At 39.0% G+C, this 14,052-nt stretch overlaps 1 protein-coding gene across 5 annotated transcripts in view; it reads left to right on the top strand.

Annotated features, from left to right (window-relative positions):
* LOC124620272 (calcium-binding protein E63-1) overlaps positions 1-12,823 on the top strand; it is a 602,105-nt gene extending 589,282 nt beyond the window's left edge. For all 5 annotated transcript variants that reach the window (XM_047146959.1, XM_047146943.1, XM_047146951.1 and 2 more), the window contains 3 exons: positions 1,007-1,158; positions 1,950-2,061; positions 12,411-12,823. In XM_047146959.1, coding sequence (XP_047002915.1) covers positions 1,007-1,158; positions 1,950-2,061; positions 12,411-12,433 — 287 coding nt within the window. In that variant the 3' untranslated portion in view covers positions 12,434-12,823. The remainder of the gene's footprint in view (positions 1-1,006; positions 1,159-1,949; positions 2,062-12,410) is intronic.
* Positions 12,824-14,052: the final 1,229 nt, after the last annotated feature.

Below are 14,052 nucleotides of genomic sequence, written 5' to 3'. Positions count from 1 at the left end.
AAATAAGATTGTATAATTGTGACACTGTCTCTGGTCAATTGTCAAGAGCCTGCCAAGAATTATTTCATAAATTTGTCAATAAATGTGCTATTGCTCCCCTTCTGTATCATTTTATTTAGAAGAAAGTACAAATGTCTCATAAACTATGCATAAATCAAACACACAAAATTGTGGACATTCTATAGTATTAATATTTTTAGTTGAGCAGTTTTCAGATCTCATGTAAATTACAACATACTTTAACTTTCTAGAACAAATATTGTCAAAAGATAAAATTAATAAAGGCAGGGTGCATTTTTCGTTACTACAGTACATGCCTCAATATGGCTGCTCTTGAAAGTATCCCTGATTATTCTGATGAGCTGTTCCTATAGATATCCTCACTTCATTACCATCATTGTATTTCTATATGTTGAGTAGATAAATAGTAACAATAAATAATTTATTTATTTATGATATTGTATCAACACACTACAGAATGGCCAAAATCACAAATAATTCCTGATAGTTGACGCTGCCTGCATAGAAGAGGTTCCATGCAATAAAGATTTCATTTGCTTCAATGAACATATCTGATATTGCTTCTTCTTCTAGACAGAGGAAGAAGAGAAAACAAATCAGTTTTATTTTTGCTGTGTGCCATTAACATTTTAGTGTTATCTGCCTTTATTTTTACTTTATTATAAAAAGGATTGATTGCTACTCACCATATTGAGGAGAGGTTGAGTTGCAGACAGGCACAACAAAAAGACTGCTATCCAGATAAGCTTTATGCCAAAAGACATTTTCTATAATAGAAAATACACACACATTCACACAAGCACCTACGTCTGTATGGAGAGGAGCAATTGATTCCTTTCATAATGTTGTTATTCCATCCTGGATTTTCCTTTGTTTTTTACTTTCATTTCCTGCATCTCATAATCCTTGGCCAATCTATCATTACAGTATGTCCAATACACAGTACTTATCAGTCTCATTCAGAATATATTCTCTGTGGTTTCAGAAAATGGGCTCATCAACGAGGCTGAGTTCCTCCAGTGGGTGGCACGTATCCAGGCCTTGACACAGGACACTGAGGGGGATGACGATGTCACCAAGGACCTGATTGCTGCCTTCAGGGTCTTTGACAGAGACTGCAATGGCTACATCACTAAGGTAAGGGTACAGAGAGGCTGAGTTGTTTGGATGTTTCATTATTTTATGTTCTAGACCCATTAAAGTTTGCTGATACTCAAACAGTCCAGGATAACAAAGTTCCTTCATTCTAGATCTAGAACTTTACACTCATTACTAAATTAAATTAAGTATAAATAACAGAAGGAGTAAAGGAAATTGTGCGCATGTGTTATTTTTTTTCTGGTAAAGCAAATTTCTGGATGGTACATAAAACAAGGGAAAGGCAACCACTCAGCCATAGCACCCTCCATGGCTACATTGTGCCAAAATTACAGTTTAACTCTTCCAGTTTAGTTTCTGGACCTGTCATGAACTTAACGATACTGTGTTGTTTCATCTACTTTTCCATTATTTATATTCCACGAAGGACTTTCCAGTATCATATTAAATTAAGCATAAACCTGAGAGCTTGAAGGTGGAAGATTTTCAAATCTCATCCAGTGCAGTCCCCAACAATCACTGTTTCCTTCTCATCCTGTCTCATAAGTCTCCCCTGATGTGAAGTTCTGGGTGACTTTTCCAAAAACTACCTCTCCCTCTCCCTTCACCCCTCTTCCATCCCCTTCAACCATTCTGATGGAAGAAGAAGCCACTGTCACCAAAAGCTTGCATAATTAAAATTTTTTTTATATGCATGTTCTCCTGCCACCACTTTGGTAGTAGATATTGTCAGAAATTGATTATTTTCATTGTTATATAAGCATAAACTAAGTACTCAGTAACTAACAGATGTGAATCTGTGAATTAACTATACCCCTTATCTCTTCCAGGATGAGCTCAAGTCAGCCATGGATATGATAGGAGAGACAGTAACAGAAGGAGACCTGAATGAAATGTTGGCTATGGCTGATGTAGATCGAGATGGGAGGATCAACTATGAAGGTAATGTATCATTTTGTGTCCTGGAGTACTGCCTCAGATTTGTTTGAAGCTGACAGACATTTATTGTACATTAGTAAACTTTTCCGAAACAACATTGAACATAATAATGGAAAATCTTGAGTGGAACACAAACAATAGAATGAATTTTCAGTAACATGACTACATGCCTCATATAACTGATGCTCTGGGCCACCTCTGGGATCCAAAACATCTCGAGTCCTCTTCAATGCAACCACAGTTAAGTCTTTAACTGTGATTAATGAGCTTTTATACCATTACATTTACCCCTCTTCTAATTGTGACTACAATGGCTTCATTAGTATCACATTTAGTGATTTCAGAGGCCTACTAATGTTCTATGACCATATTTATCATCACAGCATGGGGCATTTTCAGTTGTGAGTGGGAACATTTTTAAATATGTAATCTCCTAATTCATCACTGAGTTACTATGGTCACATTTACTGTTTCATAAATTTAGATTTTCTTTCTGTGTGAACTTAGGGTCCATTAAAAATAACTATTTGACAGTTCAAACAATCATAGAGAACCTCCACCATGCTTCACAGTTTGAAAAATACTATCTGGATTGTATGGAGCTCTGGGTGTTCATTATACATAAAAAAGCCCTGCTAATACAAAAGCACACTCACTGGACAATGTTATAGTGCCGTACAGATTGCTAGTCACAGAATTGTCATGTTCCTTGAACTACTAAAATCTCTTCATTGTATTCACCAGATTTATAATAATAATAATAATAATAATGTTTATTTGTCCATGTTAACTTTACAGTCTTGGACATCATCGTTTTTTGTACAATTATTTCAATATCATGTCATTCCAAGAATGGATATATACATCAAGTAGCACATTGTATATCATTCCATGCAATAAAGTTATAAACACATTAGCACATTATATATCACTCCATACATATAATGATTATACACATCAATTAGCCAATTATAACAATACCACCACTAATATACTGCAGTATGTAAAAGAATTCTTTTAATGAGTATAAACATCTTTCTATTAACTAATTTTTCAACTTGCCCTTGAAAAGATTGGGAGTTCGGCAGCAGCAGGTCTTCCATGAAAGTATTTTTTGTGAAGTTACTGTCACACTATTTTTATTGACTTTTCATTCTCTAGACACATATTAAGATCAGTAGTTCATTTAGTGGTAATGGTCTTCCTATTGGATGTAACAATTTTCCTTAATACTCTCCTGTCTCTCTGAGGAAGTCTAGAAAAGTTTCCCCATTAGTAGTATCATGGCAGCACTAGATACATCAGCTCTAGAAATGCCTAGTGGATTTCCAACCAAAGTCATGAGTACACCAGCAGAGCAAAAGCAACCATTTTCTCTTGTTGACAGTCTGTAAGGTCAGACACCAGGACAAACTGACAACACCACACCAATTGCAGGCACACTGGTAATCCAAACACCTCCAAGGATATTATGGTACTAAAAAAGCAACAAGCTTATTCACATCAGTGCATTACAGATTAGCAGAACTAGGAATCAAAGTCATGAAACCAAGGTATTCATATAAGACCAGAGATGTTTAAAAAATAGAAAAAGTAATCAAAACTATTAAGATTTGTTTTTATGGGTTCCACTCAAGCAGTTTGTGGAAATATAACCATACCCATAAATATAATTAGACTTAAGTATCCTGTATTATAATGTTTTTTTTTTAAATCCATAATACAAGAAAATTAGTTAATCAAAATAAAACATAAGTAAACATAATGAGAAGGAGGACAATTACATTGGTTTAGCACATCAATAAGTTTATAAATGACCAAGTGATTTTTTTTTTCATTACATTAAATTTAAAAAATAGGACAAATAAAATTTGATCTTTTTCATCACATGTGAATAAGCACACAGTACAATGAATTTTTTTGTCTATGTAAATCCTCTTTTTGTGATAAAAATAGTGTATTCCTAATATTACTATTGTTTAACAGCTAAAAGCATTCTTCAGGATATATGTGATGATAGTGGGTGGAGTGCGAAACAGTATTGATAGGGATCAGGGCTACGGTATTGAGTGTGACCTGGTGAAAATAGCCCCTGCAATGACCCATACCAATGTTGGGCTGGTGCCTGCTTTCGTGCGGCATGAGCAGCCCCAGTTGAACCACTCTGTCAGGATAGTAAATATGGAGTTGGATCAGTTGCGTAGGCTGGCCACTCTGTCAGACATTGGAATGGTTCCTGTCGAGGATACTGACAGGGGGGATTTCACAAGGCATAGCCTACACTTCAATAGGAAAGGAAAGGGTAAACTGGCAGGGTTGTTGGCGAAATCCCTAATAGGAGACACTAGTACTCATGGACGTACCTCTTTTTTAGACTAATATCAGCGTCCAATGAGAAGTTCAGGCAAGCAGGTGCTAAAGAGGTCCAAAACCCACAAGATTCTCACAATAGGAAAGTAAATAATAATGTTATCATATTTAATCAAAATATTGGTGGATTAAAGAAAAAAGTAGATTCACACAAAAGTGAAGTAAAAAATAATGTTACCATTTTTCACCAAATTATTCTGGGATTGAGGAATAAAGTAGATGAGCTCCTGGTTTGTTTAGATGACATTGAATCTGAAAATGTTATAGATATACTATGCCTGTCTGAGCATCACATTGTGTCTAATATGGAGAAGGTTAATATCAGTGGTTATAAACTAGCTGCACATATGAGTAGAGAGAATAAGGTGAGAGGAGGAGTTGCCATATATGTCAAAAGTCATCACTGTGTAAAAAGCTTAGATACAAAAAAGTTTTGTCTAGAGCAACATAGAGAAGCATGTGCCTGTCAACTTAAACTGAAGGAGGGCCCTTTTATAATTGTGACAGTATATAGGTCCCTTTCAGGAAACTTTCATTTATTCCTGGAAAACTTGGATGTCTTGTTGTGCTATCTGTCAGATAGCGGAAAGCAAATTATTATTTGTGGGGATTTCTGTGTTGATTCACTGAAAGAGTGTAATAGGAAGAATGACCTGGAAGTCTTGCTTGGTTCTTTCAATTTGACATCTGTCATTAATTTTCCTACTCAGGTAGTAAAGGACAGCAGCACATTGATAGATAACACTTTTATAGACCAAGATAAGTTTAAAAACATAAATTATTGTCCTGTTGAGAATGGCCTTTCTGATCATGGTGCTCAGCCAGTTACAGTACATGACATAGCTCCATTCAGTAATTCAATGGCCTTTCTGATCATGGTGCTCAGCCAGTTACAGTACATGACATAGCTCCATTCAGTAATTCAAAACTACCCTCCAAAGTTGTGCATTCAATTAATGACTCAACAATTAGAAATTTCAGAGAAAATCTTCAGCAGTTAGACTGGGATGAGGTGTACAAGGAACTCGATGCTACTTTAAAATATAACTTATTTCATGATACACTTGTAAGAGAATTTGAAAACTGTTTCCCCAAGAAAGTAGTTAAATCTAATTATAAGAAACCATGCAAATAACCTTGGCTTACTAAAGAAATAAAAATATCTTGTAACCACAAAAGGGAACTGTATCTAACAACAAGAAAGAGTAATGACCCAGAAACAGCTAAATATCATAAAAACTACTGTGCTACATTGAGAAAGGTTATTAAAAAGTCCAGAAGCATGTGCATCATGTCTGAGATTAATACCTCTGATAACAAAATCAAAACAATTTGGAATATTATTACATGGGAGACAGGGCAACCAAGAGTAGAGGATGATGGCATTACCATCAAAGCAAATGGAAACTTGACAAACAACAAGCTGGAAGTCGAAAACATTTTGAATAATCATTTTTTAAATGATGTAGAGAAAATAGGACCTAAATGTTCATTAGAAGAAGCGAGCAGTAAATGGAAGAGGCCTTACCCACACCATTTGATACAACTGAAATTCCACCCACCTCTCCTTCTGAAATTAGGAAGATACTAAACTCTCTCAAGAATAAAAGCTCACATGGAATTGGTGCCATTTCCAGCAGGATAATAAAAGCTTGTTCCCAAGAGATAAGTGGGATTCTTAGCCACATATGTAATAGCTCTCTGAAGCAGGGTATTTTCCCAGATAGACTTAAGTATGCCATTGTTAAACCACAGCATAAAAAGGGGGATATGTCTGATGTCAACAACTACTGCCCAATTTCTCTTCTGACTGCCTTACCCAAAATTCTTGAAAAATTAATGTATTGTAGAGTAGCTACACACCTTTGTAAAAATAAAGTTTTAACAAAATGTCAGTTTGGTTTCCAGAAAGGTTTCTCAACGGAAAATGCTATATATACTTTCACTAATGAAATATTAAATGCTCTGAGTAACCAGAAGTCACCCGTTGGGATTTTTTGTGATCTCTCAAAGGCTTTTTACTGTGTAAATCATGGAATACTTCTAGATAAGCTCATGTACTGTGATATGAATGGGACAGCGCTCAAATGGTTTAAATCATACCTAACTGGAATAGTGCAGAAAGTTGAAATAAGCAGTTCACATAATATGCAAAAAACTGGTGATTTCTCATACTGGGGTACAATCAAGAATGGGATGCCACAAGGTTCAGTCTTGGGTCCTCTGCTGTTCTTAATATATATTAATGATTTGCCGTTCTGTATTCAAGAAGATGCAAAGCTGGTACTTTTTGCTGATGATACAAGTATAGCTATCACACCCAACAGACAAGAATTAACTGGTGAAATTGTAGACGATGCTTTTCAGAAAATCATTAAGTGGTTCTCTGCAAATGGGCTCTCATTAAACTTTGACAAAACACAGTACATACAGTTCCACACAGTAAATGGAATGACGCCATGAATAAATATAGACTTCGATCAGAAATCGGTAGCTAAGGTAGAATATTCAAAATTTCTAGGTGTGTGCATTGATGAAGGGTTGAACTGGAAAAAACACACTGAAGATCTGCTGAAATGTTTGAGTTCAGCTACTTATGCTATTAGGGTCATTGCAAATTTTGGTGATATACATCTCAGTAAATTAGCTTACCACGCCTATTTTCATTCTCTGCTTTCGTATGGTATCATATTCTGGGGTAACTCATCATTGAGTAAAAGTGTGCTCATTGCTCAAAAGTATGTAATCGGAATAATTGCTGGAGCTCATCCAAGATCATCCTGCAGACACATATTTAAAGAGCTAGAGATCTTCACTGTAACCTCACAATGTATATATTTTCTTATGAAATTTGTTATTAACAATCCGAACGAATTCAAAAGTAATAGCAGTGCACATGGCTACAACACTAGGAGAAAGGATGATCTTCACTACTCAAAGTTAAATCTAACTTTGGCTCAGAAGGGGGTAAATTATGCTACCACAAAAGTCTTTGGTCACTTACCTAGTAGCATGACAAGTCTGACAGATAGCCATATAGCATTTAAAAGGAAATTAAAAGAATTTCTTAATGGCAACTCCTACTCATTAGATGAATTTTTGGATATAGTAAATGGGTAATTTCCCCAATTTCCCCCCCCCCCCATATATATATATATATATATTAGGAGGAAACATTCCACGTGAGAAAAAATATATCTAAAAACAAAGATGATGTGACTTACCAAACGAAAGTGCTGGCACGTCGATAGACACACAAACAAACACAAACATACACACAAAATTCTAGCTTTCGCAACCAACGGTTGCCTCATCAGGAAAGAGGGAAGGAGAGGGAAAGACGAAAGGATTTGGGTTTTAAGGGAGAGGGTAAGGAGTCATTCCAATCCCGGGAGCAGAAAGACTTACCTTAGGGGGAAAAAGGACGGGTATACACTCGCACACACGCATATCCATCCACACATATACAGACACAAGCAGACATATACAGAGGCAAAGAGTTTGGGCAGAGATGTCAGTCGAGGCGGAAGTGCAGAGGCAAAGATGTTGTTGAATGACAGGTGAGGTATGAGTGGCGGCAACTTGAAATTAGCGGAGATTGAGGCCTGGTGGATAACGGGAAGAGAGGATATATTGAAGAGCAAGTTCCCATCTCCGGAGTTCGGATAGGTTGGTGTTAGTAGGAAGTATCCAGATAGCCCGGATGGTGTAACACTGTGCCAAGATGTGCTGGCCGTGCACCAAGGCATGTTTAGCCACAGGGTGATCCTCATTACCAACAAACACTGTCTGCCTGTGTCCATTCATGCGAATGGACAGTTTGTTGCTGGTCATTCCCACATAGAATGCGTCACAGTGTAGCCAGCTCAGTTGGTAGATCGCGTGGGTGCTTTCACACGTGGCTCTGCCTTTGATCGTGTACACCTTCCGGGTTACAGGACTGGAGTAGGTGGTGGTGGGAGGGTGCATGGGACAGGTTTTACACCGGGGGCGGTTACAAGGGTAGGAGCCAGAGGGTAGGGAAGGTGGTTTGGGGATTTCATAGGGATGAACTAAGAGGTTACGAAGGTTAGGTGGACGGCGGAAAGACACTCTTGGTGGAGTGGGGAGGATTTCATGAAGGATGGATCTCCTCCCCACTCCACCAAGAGTGTCTTTCCGCTGTCCACCTAACCTTCGTAACCTCTTAGTTCATCCCTATGAAATCCCCAAACCACCTTCCCTACCCTCTGGCTCCTACCCTTGTAACCGCCCCCGGTGTAAAACCTGTCCCATGCACCCCCCCACCACCACCTACTCCAGTCCTGTAACCCGGAAGGTGTACACAATCAAAGGCAGAGCCACGTGTGAAAGCACCCACGTGATCTACCAACTGAGCTGCCTACACTGTGACGCATTCTATGTGGGAATGACGAGCAACAAACTGTCCATTCACATGAATGGACACAGGCAGACAGTGTTTGGTGGTAATGAGGATCACCCTGTGGTTAAACATGCCTTGGTGCACGGCCAGCACATCTTGGCACAGTGTTACACCGTCCGGGCTATCTGGATACTTCCCACTAACACCAACCTATCCGAACTCCGGAGATGGGAACTTGCTCTTCAATATATCCTCTCTTCCCGTTATCCACCAGATCTCAATCTCCGCTAATTTCAAGTTGCCGCCACTCATACCTCACCTGTCATTCAACAACATCTTTGCCTCTGCACTTCCGCCTCGTCTGACATCTCTCCCCAAACTCTTTGCCTCTGTATATGTCTGCTTGTGTCTGTATATGTGTGGATGGATATGTGTGTGTGTGCGAGTGTATACCCGTCCTTTTTCCCCCTAAGGTAAGTCTTTCTGCTCCCGGGATTGGAATGACTCCTTACCCTCTCCCTTAAAACCCAAATCCTTACGTCTTTCCCTCTCCTTCCCTCTTTCCTGATGAGGCAACAGTTTGTTGCGAAAGCTTGAATTTTGTGTGTATGTTTGTGTTTGTTTGTGTGCCTATCGACCTGCCAGCACTTTCGAGAGGGAAACATTCCACGTGGGAAAAAAAATATATATAAAAACAAAGATGAGGTGACTTACCGAACAAAACCGCTGGCAGGTCGATAGACACACAAACAAACACAAACATACACACAAAATTCTAGCTTTCGCAACCAACGGTTGCCTCATCAGGAAAGAGGGAAGGAGGGAAGGAGAGGGAAAGACGAAAGGATGTGGGTTTTAAGGGAGAGGGTAAGGAGTCATTCCAATCCCGGGAGCAGAAAGACTTACCTTAGGGGGAAAAAAGGACAGGTATACACTCGCACACACACACATATCCATCCACACATACAGACACAAGCAGATATATATATATAAAAAAAACAAAGATGATGTGACTTACCAAACGAAAGCGCTGGCACATCGATAGACACACAAACATACACACAAAGTACTAGCTTTCGCAACCAAAGGTTGCTTCGTCAGGAAAGAGGGAAGGAGAGGGAAAGACGAAAGGATTTGGGTTTTAAGGGAGAGGGTAAGGAGTCATTCCAATCCCGAGAGCGGAAAGACTTACCTTAGGGGGAAAAAAGGACGGGTATACACTCGCGCACACACACACATATCCATCCACACATATACAGTCACATTATCTTTGTTTTTAGATATATTTTTCCCGTGTGGAATGTTTCCCTCTATTAAATTATATATATATATATATATATATATATATATATATATATATATATATATATGTCATGTAATATTTTGTGTAATGTAATATCTTGTGTAGACACCTTTTATTAACCTGACACATTCCACATCATTATGAAGTGTCGTATTCATGGTCTATGGAACAAGTACTAATCTAATCTAATCTAATCTATGACAGTGCCACTCAATGGCATTAGGTAACAAGACATAGAACATTGTTTGTTATAACATATGAAGTCTGTCGAGTTACACATTTATTCACTGAGAGGCAGAAGTGCTGCATAGTCGATGGGTACACAAACGAAGATACAGAGCTTTGCTAGCTTTCAGAATTAACTTCCTTTTTCAAACTTGTAGGCAAAACACAGATGCATGCATGTGCGCACACACACACACACACACACACACACACACACACACAATTGAGTGGGGGTGGGGGAAAAGCAAGTTACCTTCGGTTTAGCCAGGAAGGATGTGATGTAAAGGATAGCTCCCATCTGCACAGTTGAGAGTAGCTGGTGTTGGTGGGAGGATCCTTGTTTTTGGCAACAATTTGGTGGTGACCATTCATTCTAGCTGTTGGTTGGTTGTCATACTAATCTAAAATGCAGTGTAATGGTTGCAAGAGAGCCGGTATACAACATGGCTGTTTCACAGGTCACCTGGCTTCTGATGGGGTAGGATAAGCCTGTGACAGGACTGGAGTAGGTGGCACTGGGTGGATGTATTGGGCAGGTCTCGCATCTGGGTCTTCCCAGAGGTTACGATCACTGTCACAGGGGACTGGGTGTGGGAGTGGCATAGAGATGGACTAGGATATTGTGGAGGATGAGTGGGTGGGCAGCGGAACACCACTTTGGGAGGGAAAGGAAGTATTTTGGATAGGATGTCCCTCATTTCAGGGATGATAAATGATCAGACCCTGACAAAGGATGTGGTGCAGTCATTCCAGTCCCGAATGGTGTTGGGTGACATGGAGGGCATGTTTTTGTGGTTGGTTCTAGCAGTGGATGTAAGGATCAGGGATGTATGGGGATATGACATGGGCGGTATGTCTATGAATTAGGTCACCTCATGCCACGAAATGAGATATATCCTAGCCAAGATACTACCATCCCCTCTCAAAGTGTTCTGCTGCCAATCCAACCTCCACAGCATCCTAGTCCATCCCTATGCCACTCCCACTCCCAATCCCCTGCCACAGGGATGGCACCCCTGTGGAAGGCCCAGATGCAAAACGCTCAATCCACCAAACCGCTCCATCTACTCCAGTTCTGTCACGTACTTATCCTACCCCACCAGAGGCCAGGCCACCTGTGAAAGCAGTTATGTTATATACCAGCTCTGCTGAAACCACTGCACAGTGTTTTACATCAATATGACAACCGACCAGCTGTCAACTAGAGTGAGTGGCCACTGCTGTACTGTTGCCAAAAGCAAGATGGACCCTCAGTGGCACAAAAAGCAGCAGAGCACAACATGTGAGATTTCAGTGGCTGCTTCACAGCCTGTGCCACCTGCATCCTCCCTACCACCACGAGCTCTTCTGTGCTGCGCAGATCAAAGCTATCCTTACAGCACATGCTTCACTCCTGTAACCTCCCTGTCCTAAACATAAGTTAACTTGCTGCCCACCCCCCCACCCAACAGTGTGTGTGTGATTGGGGAGGGGGGAGGGGGCACCAGTCGCTGTCCCACTACCCTACCCAGTTTGTGTCAGCTAGTTGTCAGCTGTCTGCCACCTGCCCCCTCTACCTTTGCCTCTTAACTAGCCCACAGATGGCTCCTCACTTTTCTATGAGCTGCCAGATGCTTTTCCCCAACCCCCTCCCTGCCTCCCACCTCTCTCCATTCCTCACTTCATCCCACTCCGCACCCCCACCTCACACGAGTACATTCACCATGGGCCAGGATAGTGCTGTCAGCTGACTAAGCACAGTGTTGGGAGACAGCTCTGTGTGTGTGTGTGTGTGTGTGTGTGTGTGTGTGTGTGTGTGTGTGTGTGCATGTTTTTCCTACAAGCTTGTTGAAAAAGGAAGTTCATTCCAAAAGTTCGCAAAGCTCCATACCTTTTATTTGCATATCTATCAACAACGCAGAACTTCTGCCTTTTGGTGAATCTTTTCCTTTATTCCTAAGCAATTCTTAATTCTCAACCAGAACTTTTATACATTAATGACATTCAAAATACTAAAGAACCTATCAACTTGGTTCAAAAATATGTTACAGTTATTAGTACATAACAAAGAAAATATTGTGTCAAATTAACATTGATTCACTTTCATTTCAGAGTTTGCACGGCTCCTCTTGTAAAGAAAGACAAAACCTGTGTGAGTAGCATCATATTCTAACATCACTGTGAAATACAGCTGTTACCTTTGCAAAGCTAAATTTTTGTTATTGAAATGAATGTAAAAGTGATGACAGCCAGTTGTAATGGTAGTGCTGACATTGTTTACATAAATGCACACTTATTTTTGTTAAGGATATTGTATATATTTTGTAATGTGCCTATTATGTTGTTGCAATTGTTTATAATACTGTACAAGTAACTCCAGTTATCTGGTAATAATGATGTAAAATAATATTCAAAAGCTGTTATTTTTTTCAAGTTAAATGAATGATGTAGTTGCTGATAGTTACATACTGTCAAAATATTTTGTACAGATTCTGAGATAAATAAATTCAACATGCTAAATTCAATATATTATCAATTATTACTTCCTTTCATTTGTACACAATGAAGGTTAAATAAATTTTAAACTTAATTGTAGCATTATCAATATTATTTCCTCTTGGGAAACTGCAGGTAATTGGATAACATATTTCTTTTTCATTTCATTCCATTTTTCAGCTTCCTGTAGGACAGCATATTCCAGTTCTGTTAATAATGTATTATCTATGCTTTTGAAATTGACATTCTATCTGTCCTACCACTTCTCTCTAACTTGCATTTTTCATACACATCAGTACCATTTTCTTGTTAATTCTTAAAACATATTCAACTTATCTCTTCACCTTTTTCTTTTTGATTAGCTAATTCATCAAAATTTTGGAAAAGTGAAAAATGTGTGCTAGACTGGAACTCAGACCTGGACATCTGCCTTTTGCAGGCAGTGTTCAGCCAGTAGCATTATCTAGGCGTACCTCATGGACCCTAGACTTCAACTTACCACTTATTATTTTCTATTCATCCAAGTACCACAAAGGCTGTCCCACAACTGACACCTGTGGGAGTAGCAATATAGCAGAGAGTTGGATTTATCTACAGCAAGATTGATTTTACTGATGTACCTTTTTTTAACGATTTAACAGCGCAGAATATGTTGCCACTTGTCATGCATCTAACTTGTCTTCACCCCTTGAATCTATACAATCAGATAATTTATAAGTGTTTTGGTATTAAAGCATATTTTCAATTTTGCTTTGAAGTTGTAATGATTCTCAGTTAATTTCTTTATGTCAGACTTCAAAGATTTTGCGTGACACTACAGAACTCCACTCCATACCCTTTACAATGATGTAAAATCTATTTGGTATTATTCTTACGTTTTATATTGTAGTAGTTGGACACAGCTAACTATGCCCAAGAAAATTTGAGCCATTCCACTGTAATAAATTACTGTCTGGGAAAAAACTGTTTAAAAAGACTGTAAGGGATTAAGTCAGTGTGTCTTCCTACATCTACATACGTGCTACACAAGCCATCATAAAGTTCATGGTGGAGGCTACCTTGTACCATTGCTAGTCATTGTTGTCCTCTTCTACTTGAAAACTGAGTGAGGGGAAAATGGCTATCTATATGTCGTCTTAAGAAAATCTGTCTTGTCTTGTCTTTATAGTCCTTACGCAAGAAGTACAACTGTTCTGCAGGAAGCCGCAAATGTCAGTTTTCTAAATTTTCTCAACAGTATTTCACAAAAAGAGTGTCA

Source organism: Schistocerca americana, chromosome 1 (genome assembly GCF_021461395.2).
Source record: "Schistocerca americana isolate TAMUIC-IGC-003095 chromosome 1, iqSchAmer2.1, whole genome shotgun sequence".
Lineage (NCBI taxonomy): Eukaryota > Metazoa > Arthropoda > Insecta > Orthoptera > Acrididae > Schistocerca > Schistocerca americana.
The sequence above is the reverse complement of the archived record's forward strand: the minus strand, read 5'-3'. Positions and strand labels throughout refer to the sequence as shown.